General features: G+C 42.3%; 1 protein-coding gene across 10 annotated transcripts in view; it reads left to right on the top strand.

Annotated features, from left to right (window-relative positions):
• Window positions 1-456: 456 nt before the first annotated feature.
• PCDH7 (protocadherin 7) overlaps window positions 457-17,568 on the top strand; it is a 439,164-nt gene continuing 422,052 nt past the window's right edge. For 9 of the 10 annotated variants that reach the window (XM_070069611.2, XM_070069604.2, XM_070069613.2 and 6 more), the window contains exon 1: window positions 457-3,630. In XM_070069611.2, coding sequence (XP_069925712.2) covers window positions 457-3,630 — 3,174 coding nt within the window. Of the gene's footprint in view, window positions 3,631-9,670; window positions 14,486-17,568 lie in introns of those variants that run through there. The other variant, XM_070069618.2, reaches the window with a different exon arrangement.

The raw sequence follows: 17,568 nt of genomic DNA on the forward strand, positions 1-17,568 counted from the left end.
TCCTGGCTCCACCGAGCCGTTCTGGCCACCTTCCGACAGAGCCGGGGACGAGAGCCTGGGATCCTCCGCCCGCGGCGGGGATGACTGTGGGGTGGTGCGGGGGGGACCCCGAGCCCGCGGCGCGCAGTGTCCCGTGAACTGTGAGTACTGCGACCGAAGGCGGCCGGCGAGTGGGCGATTAGCACCCATTGCATGAATTATGAAACAATAACTTTCGGAAAAAGCAGGAGGAAAAAAAAGAAGAAAAAAAAAAAGAAGAGGGTTCTGTGGACGCTCCCCACCCCCTGCCCCGCAACACCCACCCTACCCATCCCACCGGCCGACTCCGCACGCCGCTCCCGCCCCCTCCCTCGCCTGCCTGTCGCCCCTCGGGGGAGGGCCGGCGGCCGGCCTCGGAGGAGGGGGCGCCGAGGGCGCTGTGGTTAGAAGGAGCAGTAGCAGCAGCAGCAGGAGAAGATGCTGAGGATGCGGACCGCGGGATGGGCGCGCGGCGGGTGCCTGGGCTGCTGCCTCCTCCTGCCGCTCTGGCTCAGCCTGGCGGCCGCCAAGCAGCTCCTACGGTACCGGCTGGCCGAGGAGGGCCCCGCGGACGTCCGCATCGGCAACGTCGCCTCGGACCTGGGCATCGTGACCGGCTCCGGGGAGGTGACTTTCAGCCTGGAGTCGGGCTCCGAGTACCTGAAGATCGACAACATCACGGGCGAGCTGAGCACGAGCGAGCGGCGCATAGACCGGGAGAAGCTGCCCCAGTGTCAGATGATCTTCGACGAGAACGAGTGCTTCCTGGACTTCGAGGTGTCGGTGATCGGGCCCTCGCAGAGCTGGGTGGACTTGTTTGAGGGTCGGGTCATCGTGCTCGACATCAACGACAACACGCCCACCTTCCCGTCGCCCGTGCTCACGCTCACGGTGGAGGAGAACCGGGCGGTGGGCACTCTGTACCTGCTGCCCACCGCCACCGATCGCGACTTCGGCCGCAACGGCATTGAACGCTACGAGCTGCTGCAGGAGCCCGGGGGCGGCGGCGGCGGCGGCGAGGGCCGGCGCGCTGGGGCGGCCGACAGCGCCCCCTACCCCGGGGGCGGCGGGAACGGCGCGAGTGGCGGCGGCCCCGGCGGCTCCAAGCGGCGGCTGGACGCGCCGGAGGCCGGCGGCGGGACGAGCCCCGGCGGCCGCAGCAGCGTGTTCGAGCTGCAGGTGGCGGACACCCCTGACGGCGAGAAGCAGCCGCAGCTGATCGTCAAGGGGGCGCTGGACCGCGAGCAGCGCGACTCCTACGAGCTGACCCTGAGGGTGCGCGACGGCGGCGACCCGCCGCGGTCCTCTCAGGCCATCTTGCGGGTGCTCATCACCGACGTGAACGACAACAGCCCCCGCTTCGAGAAGAGCGTGTACGAGGCCGACCTGGCCGAGAACAGCGCCCCGGGGACGCCCATCCTGCAGCTGCGCGCCGCCGACCTGGACGTGGGGGTCAACGGGCAGATCGAGTACGTGTTCGGGGCCGCCACCGAGTCCGTGAGGCGGCTGCTGCGCCTCGACGAGACGTCCGGCTGGCTCAGCGTGCTGCACCGCATCGACCGCGAGGAGGTGAACCAGCTGCGCTTCACGGTCATGGCCCGCGACCGCGGGCAGCCCCCCAAGACCGACAAGGCCACCGTCGTCCTCAACATCAAAGACGAGAACGACAACGTGCCGTCCATCGAGATCCGTAAGATCGGGCGCATCCCGCTCAAGGACGGGGTGGCCAACGTGGCGGAGGACGTCCTGGTGGACACCCCCATAGCACTGGTGCAGGTGTCCGACCGGGACCAGGGTGAGAATGGCGTGGTCACCTGCACCGTGGTGGGCGACGTGCCCTTCCAGCTCAAGCCGGCCAGCGACAGTGAGGGCGACCAGAACAAGAAAAAGTACTTCCTGCACACCTCGGCTCCGCTGGACTACGAGGCCACGCGGGAGTTCAACGTGGTCATAGTGGCGGTGGACTCTGGCAGCCCCAGCCTCTCCAGCAACAACTCCCTCATTGTCAAGGTGGGCGACACCAACGACAACCCTCCGGTCTTTGGCCAGTCAGTGGTCGAGGTCTACTTCCCCGAAAACAACGTCCCCGGGGAGCGGGTGGCCACGGTGCTGGCCACGGACGCCGACAGCGGGAAGAACGCCGAGGTCGCCTACTCGCTGGACTCGTCCGTGCTGGGGGTCTTCGCCATCGACCCCGACTCTGGGGACATCCTCGTGAACACCGTGCTGGACCGCGAGCAGACGGACAGGTATGAGTTTAAAGTAAACGCCAAAGACAAAGGCATCCCGGTGCTGCAGGGCAGCACCACGGTGATCGTGCAAGTGGCTGATAAGAATGACAATGACCCCAAGTTTATGCAGGACGTCTTCACCTTTTATGTGAAAGAAAACCTGCAGCCCAACAGCCCAGTGGGGATGGTCACTGTGATGGATGCTGACAAGGGGCGGAACGCGGAGATGAGTTTATACATCGAGGAGAACAGCAACATTTTTTCTATTGAAAACGACACAGGGACCATTTACTCCACCATGTCCTTTGACCGGGAGCACCAGACCACATACACTTTCAGAGTGAAAGCTGTGGATGGGGGAGATCCTCCTAGGTCTGCCACAGCCACAGTGTCTCTGTTTGTGATGGATGAAAATGACAATGCCCCCACAGTCACCCTGCCCAGAAACATTTCCTACACTTTGCTGCCACCTTCGAGTCATGTCAGGACAGTAGTAGCCACCGTGCTGGCGACAGACAGCGATGATGGCATCAACGCAGACCTGAACTACAGCATTGTGGGAGGGAACCCCTTCAAGCTGTTTGAGATTGACTCCGCCAGTGGTGTGGTTTCCTTGGTGGGCAAACTCACTCAGAAGCATTATGGCTTGCACAGGTTGGTGGTGCAAGTGAACGACAGTGGGCAACCTTCCCAGTCCACCACCACGCTGGTGCATGTGTTTGTCAATGAAAGCGTCTCTAACGCCACCGTGATCGACTCCCAGATAGCCAGAAGTCTGCACACCCCACTCACCCAGGATATAGCCGGAGACCCAAGCTATGAGATTAGCAAACAGAGACTCAGCATTGTCATTGGGGTGGTTGCTGGCATTATGACAGTGATCCTGATCATCTTGATTGTAGTGATGGCCAGGTACTGCAGGTCCAAGAGCAAAAACGGCTATGAGGCCGGCAAAAAAGATCACGAAGACTTTTTTACACCCCAACAGCATGACAAATCTAAAAAGCCCAAAAAGGACAAGAAAAACAAAAAATCCAAGCAGCCTCTCTACAGCAGCATTGTCACTGTAGAAGCTTCTAAACCAAATGGACAAAGGTATGATAGTGTCAATGAGAAGCTGTCAGACAGCCCAAGCATGGGGCGCTACAGATCTGTTAATGGTGGGCCTGGCAGTCCTGACCTGGCCAGGCATTATAAATCCAGTTCCCCCTTGCCTACTGTCCAGCTTCACCCCCAGTCACCAACTGCAGGGAAAAAACACCAGGCCGTACAAGATCTACCACCAGCCAACACATTTGTGGGAGCAGGAGACAACATTTCTATTGGATCAGATCACTGCTCTGAGTATAGCTGTCAAACCAATAACAAGTACAGCAAACAGGTAAGATGCATCTCGAATTTATTTTAAATATCCCAGAGAGGGTTAAAAAACTCATGAGACAGGTCTTCTGTGTTTAAAGTAACTGTTCATAATTTTTTTAAGGGTTGGAATGTGACAGTCATTCATGCACCATTAATTTAGCAAAGGCAACTTCAAGAAGTGTGCCAGTGTATTTTGCAAGTTCACTAAGTTACTAAAGGAAACAGTCAGAGTAAGCAGTGTGCTATACTTTTGTTTGCACTTGACAGCCTAGTTTATCCTACAGTTTCTGTTTTCCAAATAAATATGTTTAGATTGTTTGGATGGTTATTTTTACCCTGAAATTATTTTCTTTTGTGGCAATTATTGGATAATTGCATCCAGAGAAAAAATTCTAAAGTTGCTGCTGTATCTATGCAAATTGGACACCATAAAAGTTTTAGCTATGTTCTGCATAATTCAGGATTCCATAGATATGCAGATGCTGCTTCTCAGAAATGTAGTGCAAATTCTGAAATACTGAAATGTTGACTTCTTTGACAAGACTGCTAGTTTAGAAATATTTACTGATATGCAAGTGTTTTACAAAACCACATTTCTAGCACTTTTGATCTGTAACGATAGTTATAACAGGTTCCTATAATGATATGCAACCAGCATTTTCATTCTTCATGTTTGATATTAAAAGTTCATAAACAAAAATAGATTGCTCAGCCATTTGTCATTTAGGTCAGATGTGCAAGATTATTTTGATACTCCTTGTGATATACTGAGAATATAAGTGCTATATGGAACATTTGACAGAGTTGTTCCCTGGGTAAATGTGGAAACAAACATATGTGTATATATATATATATATACACATATATATGTGTGTATATATATGTATATGTACATATATATTATTTGAAGGGAATTTCAGAAAATACCAACTTTATTGTTGAAAGTTTTGATCTTGTGACATATAATTCTCAGGGAGTTTACTTTTTTTACCTACCGAAGTTTGACACACAGCAAACAAAACCTTTGTAAACTGCTGTGTCTAATACTGCAACAAACTCAGTTGATGAAACAACACTTGCTTCTTAAAAACTGCCAGAGTTCATTTCAAGAAACATATTTATGAGTGTCAAGTCACATAATTTTTCTGTTAGATTCATTTTGGGTGTGCTGTGTGTGATCTGAGAAGAATTAAGGTAAAGGAAACAGTTATTTTCTAGCCTCATTAAAGTTGTTACAGAAAAGAGGTGGTAATTCTTATTGCTTTCATAATTATTAAAATTATTTTCTTAAAGAAATAATTTCTGTGTATGGTACTTCACTGTAGCTATTTGGATAATGAGAGACAGACTTAACATGCTTTTATATTCAATAACAAAAGCAATCCAAGACAACTTAGGTTTGAACTGCATTCCATTAAGCGGCTTTTGAAAATATGCCTTTGCATGCATGTGAGCTTGAATTATTTATTTCTTTCAAGCCAAAATTTGACATGCTGGAGAGTTTATATCTGTCATGTTGTTGATTCACCTGGAGTTAGGGAAACAAAGTTTTGTTTTGTTTCTGATGCTTTATCAGTTGTTTAAACAAGGAAAATCCCTGTTCCAGCAATAGCTCTTTTCCAAGGTTAGTTATAAATACCCACAAATGCATTGAGATCTATAGTAATTTCCCTTGAAAATGGAAACAGGGTAATACAAAAAAACAGTGTGATGAGATCTTTCTTTCTGCAGTGTTTGCTTACTTGTCAGCGATTATCTTAATAGTACTTTTGGCCTGTGACTGAGTGGCATTTCTCATTCTAAGTCATGTAATCTTATGCTGTTGAATGGACAAATCAAGCAGCAGATTTATAGATATTTTATTCAAGCACTTCATATGCTCTGTCCTGTCACTTAAGCTTCATTTGCCTCATCAGATAAGGTTAGCTCTATTCTTGAATATCTAAAACAGCCAATATCAAGACTGCTGGAATCCTGTTTAAAAGGGAAAACTATATGCTTATAAATAGACTAATGTATAGTGTCAGTCTCTCAACTGAGTAAAGTCCATATACCCAAAGAAGAAATCCACAAAGCAATTTGAATGAATCACACAGTTTGCCAAAAGTCACTTTGGAAAATGTGTGTGTCATTAGGCATCCAAAAGAAAAAAAGTTAGAACAACAAGTAAGTAGTTAACCTAAAATGAAATAAAGCCAATTGAAACACATTCCCCTTAATGTAATTAGTGATAGTAATTGATAGGCTTCATCTTCTCAATATTGCTGTCAAGGGACAAGGGATCCATTTACCAAGTACATGCTGTTTAGACATCTGACACAAATGGGATTCTTTTTGTTCTGATTTTTGTTTGGACCATAAGTAGATGGTTTTCTATTTATTTGTAAAATGTAATACCCTAAATTTTTTTACCAAGTTCCCAAAATAAATTTCCTTTGATTAAGCTTGGATTTAAAAAAAAGAAAATAAGGTTTTTGTTATAATTCCTCCTTTGTTAAGTGAATTTTTCTCAGGAATAACTTGAGGACTATAGCCTTTCAATTCCTTACAGGAAGGATCCATTAAAAATCTGAGATTTGTTTGCTCTTAAGTCTTCATTTCACTCATAGTTTTCCCAAATTACCTTATCATAGTTCTGTATTTGTGATAAAGTGTAAGTGATGCCTCTTAACGGTGTTCTCATCTTCCTGAGAGTCAGACATTTTTGAAGTGTGTCTCCTAAGTGGCGTTAGTGGTTACACTATAATAACTTAAGCAGCTTTGTAGAAATGATAGTTTGTAAGTAATACTCACCCCCGCACCCCCACACCTTGGATTGTATTCATAGACTCTAGTGAAATTCAAATCAACCTTCTATGGTTACTGTTTGGCCCACTGGGAGCTGGGTGTTACAGAGTTGCTGGAATTATTTCTGAAATTCACACATCAGAAAACTGAAGAGGAAGCCCAGTTTTTCCTAGTTCATACCTTTGCAATTCAAACAAAAGCTTTCTGTCTCAATTAAGTAATGTGTTCAGCTGAGCAAAATGGGTATCATCGATGGCATTATTGAGAATAAGATCCACCTTTCTATTTCATACTTTCCTTTGCATGGAGAACTTGTCTTTATGCTTCTTAAAGTTTTGGAACTTAGAAGAATAACTGTGTTTTAGATTTGTAAAATAAAGGACACTGCATTTTATTTGTCTATTTATTTTAAAATCTCCACTGTTTTTATTTTTTGGCAAGTATTTTTAAGTTTCCTTAAAACATAGAATTCCAAAACATTGATACCCAATATAATAGAACAGTTACTAGTTTATGTATTATTCTCAAGTCTTGTTGAGCCCATCCTTGACATGCTGCTATTTAGATAATGCACTTGCACGTAAAATTTATATTGTATTTAATAAATGGAAAATGAGGTAATTTATTTTTGGCAAGAATTTAGCTTGAGTAAACATTTGTTTAAAAATCCATTTGCAGCGGCTGATGCTGAAATACTCAAGGAAAAAAAAATATATATTAACTACAGTGACCGACCATTTCCCTTAGTAAGGAACTGATGAATTGGACTGAATAAAGGATCACTTCAGTTTCTCAAAATATGTTCAATATATTCACTGTATACTTAACAAAAAGATATGGTAGAATTTATTTTTCAAACCACTTCCATTTTGGAAGAAAATGGATGGCTTGCCATTATCTATTAGAGTATACGCAGGAAGAAGACTGAGTGTCAATTTGTATATGTGTGTGCAACACCGTACATATTTTAGTGAAAATGCATCTACAAGTTAGCCACAGTTTCCAGTTTTGATTCTTTAAGTGGAATTTCTCCAATATGGTTATCTCGTGTGCCCCCAAGGGGTCTTTCACAAAGCATGATGACTCTGCATATGATGAGATCTCTGTTACATTTGACCTGTATCATAGGCAAGAGGCTAGAAGCTGATAGAAGGTAGGCCTTATCTGTAGGGGGGAGATTTATTCTAAAGCACTGTTCCCTGGATGTTTGGATGTCTATGAAGTGAAGAAAAGATCAACCACTGATTTGATATGCAGTAAATATGTAAATTTGTATGAAAATCCACATGTGAAAGTGAAACCTTATCTTAAACTCACCCTAAATGAACTAGTGACTGAGATAAAAAAAAAGTACGAATTCAATTTGAAGATTTTAAGTAAGTCATAGCATGGTAAATATAGTAAAATCGTTATATCTTTGAAAAATTACAAATCTCATATTTGAAAAGTACACACATCATATATGAATATATCACAAACTCTTTTTTTGTACACATACAGACATACACATATAAACACACGCAAATTCATGCATACTAACTAGGGTCCCATTGGTTTTTTGTCACAAGATTCATTGATAATGTAAAAAAAAGACCTGACCTTTAAATATATACAATAAGTCAAAGTAAACTATGCATACTGTAACCAACAGTTTAATGGGGTACTGAAAATCACAAGTCAGCATGGTTGACACAGTTATAGAAGAGGAGGATGAGGCCTAACATAAAAAAAAAATTTGATTGAGACCACAAAATTATCAGATATGCAGTAGACCAGAATCCTCATGGAATGCTGATTCTAATGGTTTTATTTTTCTGTTATCTTATCACACTATCTTGAGGGAGAAAGCTGAGTCCCCAAAACTTTCTCTCTGTATATTACAACAGGAACTGGAATGTATTCAGGCTTATTGATGTATTTACCACTGTGTATTTAGCTTTGAAAACTGAGCATTTTACAATAAAATGTAATTCTGTTTGGCTCCAGTTGCTACAAGTAAGTTATCCATGAAATTATAACTGAAAATTTAGACTTTTAGAAGAAATTATAGTTCCTTCCGCTGTATAAATACCAGTTGATATGCAATAAGATAACACCATGGTTAAGAATACGTGTTCAGCAAGTCTATTGACGGGATTTTTGATTTTAGCAGAATAATGATAACAGACCTAAGTTCTTAGGCAGCATTTGGTATATCTTCAATAGACTGTATGTTAGTAGAAAAGAAAAAAAATTCTATAAAATATGGATGGAACTTGCCATGTATTGTAATTGAGATAATCTTCTAACTTTTCTAGCAATACTCATCGTTTCTTGTGGTTTCTGAGTGATTTTCCTCTTCACTGACTTTGCAGGTGACTTTTGCCATAGCAGCAACCTTTACAAAGAATTATGAACAAATTATACCTCTTAATTTGCTTTTAGAAAAACACAGCATTTTGCTATTTTTCAATCAGATTGCTTTCTTGCTAGGTAGCTAACCAGTCTAGTGTATCAGATTCTAACTGTGCATCGAGATAAAATATAAAGTATTGAATATATTAATTTCAACAATAAAATCTCATCTATTTTTAAAAATAAATGCAGTTTGACAAAACCCAATGCTTCGTCACACTCATCAATACTATCAGACCTTTTTATATCATTTCTTTCCTGGGTAGGGATTATGTAAGAAATGTAGTGTAATAATTGCTAGGAGTATTTATGGTTCAGGTGTATATAACCAATTTCTATGCCATGGCAAGGTTCCTCATTCATTAATTTAGTATGCCTGCATAGAAATAGTATGAGTTGTTCAGATATATCTAGAGAAAGCTTTGCTTTCCTTTCTTATTTTTAAAGAAGTCCCCAGAATCTTTTTTTAAAACAGTGACTTTGTTGCGCTACATTACACAGTACTTTATTTAGCATTGTAGGAGAAATCACATTCCAAGAAGAATTGAGCTGAAACCACTAAAACTAATCTTAATTATCACTTCTGCTGAATTAATGTTTTAAAGGCAAAATAAAGGTTTATTTTCAGGAATTTTGTGATGTTTGTATTGAACTCTAATGCTGTGTACAAACAAAAAAATCTGTTAAAGCTTCCAAGTAGGTTTCCTCTGACAAGTCAGCCTTTTGCACTGAGCATATCTATTATTTACAAATACATAATTTGCAAATAAAATTTTTCTTCCAAATCTCTATTGCAGGATTCCTGTTGGGCATAACTCATTGGGGAAATTTTCTTCACGTTTTTTTAGCTGCATAAATCTTTATTTTCCTTTTTTCAGATGCGTCTACATCCATACATTACTGTGTTTGGCTGAATTCCACTCTAATATGATGCTCCATTATGCACCATACTGTGATGACCTTGCTACTTCGTAACCTGCTGGAGCCTGCCCTTGGCCGTGGGGTGTCAGCCAATCACTGCTTGTTCCACTTGCCATGCATTTTATTTTCAAGGTTTCAAAAATCATTTAAGAAAAATAGTATGAAACTAAATAAACTTATAAAAGGAACAGTATTAATGCAGAACTATGCTACTGATGGATGTCTGTATCACCAGAAGTCCCATTCTCAAAGAACTGGCTAGAAGACTTGCTAGTAAAATCTTTTTAAAATCTCCAAAAGAATGTTTCAGCAATAATCTTAAGACTTGGGCTTTGTGCAAACCCAAAGAAATTAAGCCTATTGTGTCTTTTACTATACTACATTAAATACTGACTTTGAATAAAAACTAAATTGATTAATATTTTTAAGTGTCATGTAATTGCAGCTTTTCCAGGTCAGGTAGTTCTGTGAGAGAATAGTGTCTTTTCTTATTCTGTGTATGTATGTCTACATTCCATGGTGTGTGTTTCTGTGTGTTCTCACACATGTATGTGCAAGGCTTTTCAGTAGTGTTATAAAAATCTCGTCTGTGAATCAAATTTGAGAGATCAATCTTGCATTTATCACAAGCACTGCAATGGATTGATTTTTCCTTAATTTTCAAGTACTGGCCAAAGTATCTATAGAATTTTCAAGTATTTTGGTAAGTTTCCTTAGAAAAGTATAGAACTTTGCAGGTAGATTTACTAGACTCTCTGTAGTCAAATCAGAGGGAATATATGGCTTGCTGTTTCTCTGGAATCCGTTTATCAGAGGGATGTTCTGTTTGATGCCAGGTATCCTAAACTCAAGGAGCCTGTAAGAATTCAGCAAGGTATAAATTGTTGAAAGTCTGAGTGACCAAGTTTTAGTTGCATAAATGAAACTTTAGGTAAGTCACGGACACCGATGATGGCCCCTCTATCTCTTTATGCTTGTGTATTTACGTATGACTTTATTCCATTTTATGTGTTTACCTGCCTAAAAACAAGTGTTCCATACAAAAAACCTAGTGATTTTAAAATACATTTAGCACACTGTCTGCCCTATTACAGTTTTCCATAGGTTTTAAAATACTGACCAAGAATGCTAGATTGTCAAATGACAGCCTTTTGATAGAAATAAATAAATTGGGAAGACATTAGAGTGTGAAGGGATAGGAAATGCATTGAGAGCCACGTAAATCTCTAAATTCTACTTGATGATTTTTATTCTATTAGCTGTTTTTTAATCCTGCTAAATGGACATTTCCAGAAATATCATTGAGGCTACTTCTCAAATAAAAATTATTCTTAACCTCTTATTTTGTGTTAAGCACAGGGTAAGTATGAGAAGCTAGTGGAATGAGCCCTTGCCATGTTTTACTTCTTGGTTTCCTTATCCTAAGTAGTTAACTTTTTTAGATGTAGCACTTAAAATGTGACATGTGTGATGAGTCACATCAGCTCAAAAATCATAGAAAAAGCAAAGTACAGACTTCAGGGTTAAATGGATTTGCAGCTGCATAAAGGTATTACTTGTGAATACCTCCACAAGGAAGAATGTTCTCTAAGCATTTCATAAACTTGGGTTGCAACACATTCTTGGGGCATCCCATCAATGTACTTTTTTTGCTACCACAATGAAAAAGTATAGAACTAGACAGACTCAGAGTATTTTACCCAATTGTAAGAGTAAATGCTGTCTTCTACAATTTGGGGGGCAGTTGTGCTTATGTACATGTGAGTGTTCCTGTGTTGTTTGCTATGTAAATATATCTTATTATGGAAGCAGTCAAGGAACATTCAGAACCACCAGCTACACTGTTAGGATGCAAAGTTATACCTACTTACTGTTACGGCTGGAAAATGCAATAAATCATAGCAAAAGCATTACTGACACTCTGAAACATTTTAGTATACTACTAAACTGAATCAGAATAATGAGCAGCATCCTTAACACAACAGCATTCATTAACAGCAAAAAGCTGTTGAGAAGCCTGTTGTGATTCCCTTATTATTCTTGCTATTTTTTGAAACAAATTCCTTAAAGTTGTGCGATTGGTTCACTGACCAGGCATGGGCTATCTTCTGCTGTCCCTGCTTCCAATTATTATCAACCTCCGGTCCCTGGAGAGGTCTCTTTTGTAGTTACTGGGACTTAACCATTTAGAGTGGGCCTGTGGGCAGATGTAGCAACTCAGAACAAATCACACACCACTGGATATATTTTAGTGAATGGGTATTTTATTTTAAATTGCAAGGTAATAATGGATTCTCCATTACAAATCCAAGGACAAACAGGAAGAAGGCAAGGATTAGTCTGTTTAGAGTAGTTCATTTGTTAGACAGAGTTTTTTCTTTTAATACATCAAATGTCACCACTGGGCCTGGACATCCAGGGAACAATAAGGTAAAACTTTGCCCTCATGGAATTTACGTATTAAAAAGAAGATTACAGAGCAGAAAGATGAGAATGTCGTTTGCATCGTGTCTCCTTAAGCTTCAAAGCAATGAATGCACATTTGCTCATTTGCTGCTGAGAGAAGATTGGGAGGAAAAACATCATTATTGTTCCTGAGGTTAGGATTCATAAGCAAAAAGCTTCTCTTTCCATGACACCAAGGGAAGCCACCAAGAACTTTCTAAAACCCTTGAAGAAAACACACAGTCAAATTCAAGAGGACTGAATGCATGTCAGAAGAGTTGTGAAATTTGTATTTTTGAATTCAGTATATTTTCAGACTTCTCTGAACAAAATCCTCTCAAAAGACAGAATTGAAGGGCACTGAAAGCATTTGCCGAAAGTTGTGAAATTTGCATTTTTGAATACACTGTAGTTTCAGACTGCCTTGGGGGAAAAGTCTTCCCCAAAGAGATCCTTGGAGCAGGTTCAGTTTTTCAAGCTGCTGCAATCAGAAGCTGCACTTCAGATGACCACACACACACACACACACACACACGTAGTATCCTGGGTATAATTTGAGACCTAATTATATAGCCGAATTTGTAAATAACAACCTCATATATGATTAAAAAACACTCTCAAGAATTCGGCAATTCATTTGAACCCTAGCTTTATATTCAAGGACATATCTAGAAAGCTTACCCAGGTTCTTACGAAGAAATTCTACAGTTTGAAATATGTATCAATCTTCAGAGGATAATCTTCTGTCACTTAGCAAAACACCCTTTTTTGTGTGATTTTTTTAATCCATTGTATACAGAATGTACCGACTTGCTATATCTTCATTACATTGTGCAAGGTTTCACAATTGGAGATAAAATGATGACGGGAACAAGGTCCCTTCTTTCATAGAAAGGACAGTACAAAAATCAATTTACCTAAGTCTGGAGATACATGGAGTGTGAAAGGAACCACATGTGAGTTCATCTTGTCCATCACAGCATTGCTGGTGCCTACTAGAGTTCCCAGAATATTTGTTGAAAAAAAAAAAAAAAAAATGAACAAGGGACCTGGGCTTTGAAGTGAAGTAGCCTATAAATCCAGCTTCTTTGGATCTGGAGTAGGGAGTTACCACTTATCTATTAGGCTCCAGAGAGCCTCCTAATTGCTATTTTCCTTCCCTGCTGGGTGGGTGTCTCCAGGATGAAAGGCTACCTGCTGTGTTGGCCTGAGTCCAGGCTTCTCTGAAGCGAGATGACCCCTGTTCCAGCAGCAAATGAGCGATTTTCTCATTTCCCCTCCTTCCTTCTTCTCCTCGATGGTGTTGTGAACACCAAACCCTTAAATAAGATAAACTAAAGCAAATGTTTAAGGCAAAGAAAGGAGGCACTGGCCATACAGTACACTTCTGACATATTTTGAGGGGGCATGAAAAGAACCGTGCAAACATATGGGTTTTCAGTATTTTCTCTGGAGATCCTCATCTGGGGAAAAAATAGATACCTTACGCCCAACACTTGCACGATCTCTGTATTCGTCAATTTATATCTCCCTGCAGATATTATGCACTCACTCTGCCAGCCATGTTCACTGATAAAGTTTCCATTTTCTTTGAGCCCCGTGGCAAGCAGTCATTTTTAAAAGTGAGAGGCTGGCATATCTGTACAGAGAAAGGCGTGCTTGGTTTAGGAAAAGAAGTGGTCTAAAACGGGAACACGTATCCTAACTTTAGAGCAGGAGGCAGTGAAGTAGGAGCAGAGAATTGCTTCCCAAATTAAAATCACTCCTAAGGATCCAGGAATATTTTAAGGAACTTCTCTTTTAAAATGTAAATAACTCTCAAGGAGCTCTGTTCAGCCTTTAGCTCACCTGGGTGTAAAGTGCTTGAAGCAGATAACGAGGTCAGCACCTCACAAAGATCAATAGTGGTTAAGAAATGGGAACTTTGATCAGAGCCTTGAGGAAGGACAGGCAGCCTGTCCTCTGTTCTGGGAACAGAGAACTCCACTAAGGCACCAAGCATCGCAAACTCCAGCAAGCATTCAGGGAGATGAGGGTGAGATTTTATCAGAAAAGGATGCTCAAGAATGGCAAATGGTTGTGGCCTTACATTTTGGCCCAAGGCCCTGTCGGTCTTAAGGATGCCACTAATCACCATGATTTGATGTGATCTCAAGATAGGTTTGGAAAAGGAATAAAGCTCCACTTCCACCCATTTAGGCACATGTTTTGGTTTGATTTGGGTATTGTTTTTCATCTAGAGGATCCTGTCCCAATCCTCTGTCTTTATTTTCTGTTCCCATACTTTTGGAGGAAAGAGAAGAACATAAAAAGGAAAAAAAAAGAAATTACAAAACTGCCTAGCCACATACTCACTATCTCCTACTGTGATTACAGAGTCATAGTAAAAATGGTTTCCACTTACCTTATTTCCCCACAATTGTTTCTTATCCTATCATTACTTAAGGAAGCTGAAAATTAAAGAGGATAATAAGAGGACTTTTTTCCCTGTTGGAAGAAACGTCAAAAATACCTGTGGAATCTATGGAATGTTTAGGGCTGAAAAAATAGAAAGGGCTCTCGACCTCCAATCCCCATTTTAGTTAGGTGGACTGAATATTTCAAGATGTTGAGAAATAGAATTCATTTAATTAACTTTAATCTTTTAGTAAAATACAGAATAAAAGCCAATTTTTTTTTCTTTTAAAGGTTTACTTCTTTATGTTGAAAGAATTACAGAGAGGAGGAGGAGGAAGAGGAGAGAGAGAGAGAGAGAGAGAGAGAAATGTTCCATCTGCTGGTTCACACCCCAGATGGCCACAACAGCCAGCTCTGGGCCAGGCTGAAGCCAGAAGCCAGGAGCTTCATCAGGGCCATCTTCAGCTTCTTTAACAGGGAGCTGGATCGGGAGTGGAGCACCTGGAACATGAACTGGTGCCCTTATGGGATGCCAACATTTCTGGCTGCTGCTTTGCTTGCTGTGCCACAATACCAGCCCCAAGCAATGACTTAATTAAAAATGCTTTGGCTATTTCTTTTTAAAATTTTGTCTATTTTTTATTTGAAAGAGAGAGAGAAGCAGAAAGAGATCTTCAGTCCTCTAGTTCACTCCCTAAGTGCTTGCAATGACTAGGGCTGGGCCTGGGCCTGGCAAAAGGCAGGAGCCTGTATCTCAATCCAAGTGTCTCCAGTGGGTGATAGGGACCTAAGTACTTAGGCTATCACCTGCTGCCTCCCAGGTTGTGCCTTTGAATGCAGCTATAATCAGGAGTGGGTCAGGACTTAAACTCAGGCACCTGGACTTAAGAGGGAGGTGTCCCAATCAGCATCTTAACCACTGCCCCAAACTCCCACCCCAGATGTGATTTTTATTGTGCATTTAGACTGTTTTCAATCAGATTCACTTGCCTCATTCTTAGAAATTCTGTCTAGTCCGTCTGTCCTATAGCCTAGAAATCTGAATTTTCATCATTTCTCCTTTCTCAATTCAGATGTCAAATGGTAGGGCAGAATGCAGAAATGCTAGGTGAGAGCCCCTGACGCTCCTAACGTCTGCTTGCTGGTACACTCCGAGAGTCTCTCTGGCAAAAATAGAAAACGAGTTGGATGAGGCAGTCTGAAAATCTGTTCCTGATTGGCTGGTGCGACCTTGTGTGACCCCGTCAAGTTCTGAGCCTCTGGGAACTGCTCTTCTGTCATTTTACATAAGAACCCCTGCTCTGATTACATGGCAGGGTTTACGGGGGTCACATAAAATATTTGGGATTTTTTTGAAATACTGTCACAACAGAAGACAACACTTCTCGTTACCCGTGAATTCCTCTACACTCTTCTTACGGTGCATTGACACTTGTGAGTGGTACTTTCACTATCTTTTATTCAAAGCGTTGAACTCATTACTTGCCCTACCCACCTGCCTGAGCCTCTGACTGTCTCATCCTGGTCATCTTCAGAGTTCCCCTGATACTGAGGAAGTTGCCGCGGCAGCATGTGGGCCCCACATATGCCAGCAGGCGCTAGCGGTTGTCACAGAGACCTCACTGCCATTGACATCGCCTGTGGAGAAGGAGAGGTCCTGGCTCGTTGGTGTAGAGCAGGCAGCGTAGGAAAGCTCTACAGCAGTTCCGCAGCATCTTCTTTTTTTATTATTTTTTTTTTATTTTTACTTTTTTATTTTTTGACAGGCAGAGTGGACAGTGAGAGAGAGAGACAGAGAGAAAGGTCTTCCTTTGCCGTTGGCACATCACACTGATCCAAAGCCAGGAGCCAGGTGCTTCTCCTGGTCTCCCATGGGGTGCAGGGCCCAAGCACCTGGGCCATCCTCCACTGCACTCCCGGGCCACAGCAGAGAGCTGGCCTGGAAGAGGGGCAACCAGGACAGAATCCAGCGCTCTGACCAGGACTAGAACCCGGTGTGCCGGCGCCGCAAGGTGGGGGATTAGCCTAGTGAGCTGCGGCGCAGGCCGCAGCATCCTTTTTGACACTTCTTTCCTACAGGCTATCACTTTTTACCAGTTGTTTCTTCTTGGTAGGTAGTCTGCTCGGAACCTGTCTTTCATTCCTGGTGTCCAGCATCTGACATTAACCACCTTCTCTTCTGAGCCCCTCATGATGCTATGGGCCTTCGTTATATCATTTGCTGCCTCCAACAATAGTAGGGGCTGGTACCATTGTTACCCCATCTGACAGAGCCTTTTCTGCATGCTATCCCCTCCTTAACAAGGGGCCTTGAGCCCCCTGCAGCCAACTCACCTCCAACAGACTTGTCCCCCTGTGTCTGAGAATCTTTCTTATCATAGTATTCCTGCTGGAGTTAAATTTACTTTTTCACGTATTTAGGTTTTTGTTGTAGTCTTTAATACCTGCTGTGTATTCTCAGTGAATAAAGACAGTTCGTATTAGTCTACAATGTCAAACTATGTATGTATGTCAGTCAAGCTGACGTAGCAGAATACCACAGACCAAGTGGCTTATACGAGAGAAGGTAGTTTTCTGTAGGGTTTGGAGTCTGGCAGACGCAACCCAAAGGGCTAGAAAATTCAGTCCTGGTGAACGCTCTCTTCCTGGCTCATAGGTGGCTGCCTTCTCTCTTTGTCCTCACACGCCTTTCCTTTGTGCACGGAGAGAGAGAGAGAACTCTAGTATTCTTTCTTATAAGGACAGTGGTCCAATTGCATTAGGGCCGTAACTTCATGAGCTCATAAAGCCTAATTTCCTCCATAAAGGGCCTATCTCCAAATACAGTCACATTGGGGATTAAGACTTCAATATAATTCAGTTCATAATAGAGTCTATTCTTGGTGTGAGAAAGAACACATTGGCCTGGGCCATCATTTTTCATGAGTTTGTCATTCATTACACACAGTCTGCACATTTCTGGGAAAGTACACCTGCTATTTTAAAGGAAACTTTCCCTTTTTAGATGAGCTCC

Source organism: Oryctolagus cuniculus, chromosome 2, assembly GCF_051225735.1.
Source record: "Oryctolagus cuniculus isolate XC-2025 breed Fujian yellow rabbit chromosome 2, ASM5122573v1, whole genome shotgun sequence".
NCBI lineage: Eukaryota > Metazoa > Chordata > Mammalia > Lagomorpha > Leporidae > Oryctolagus > Oryctolagus cuniculus.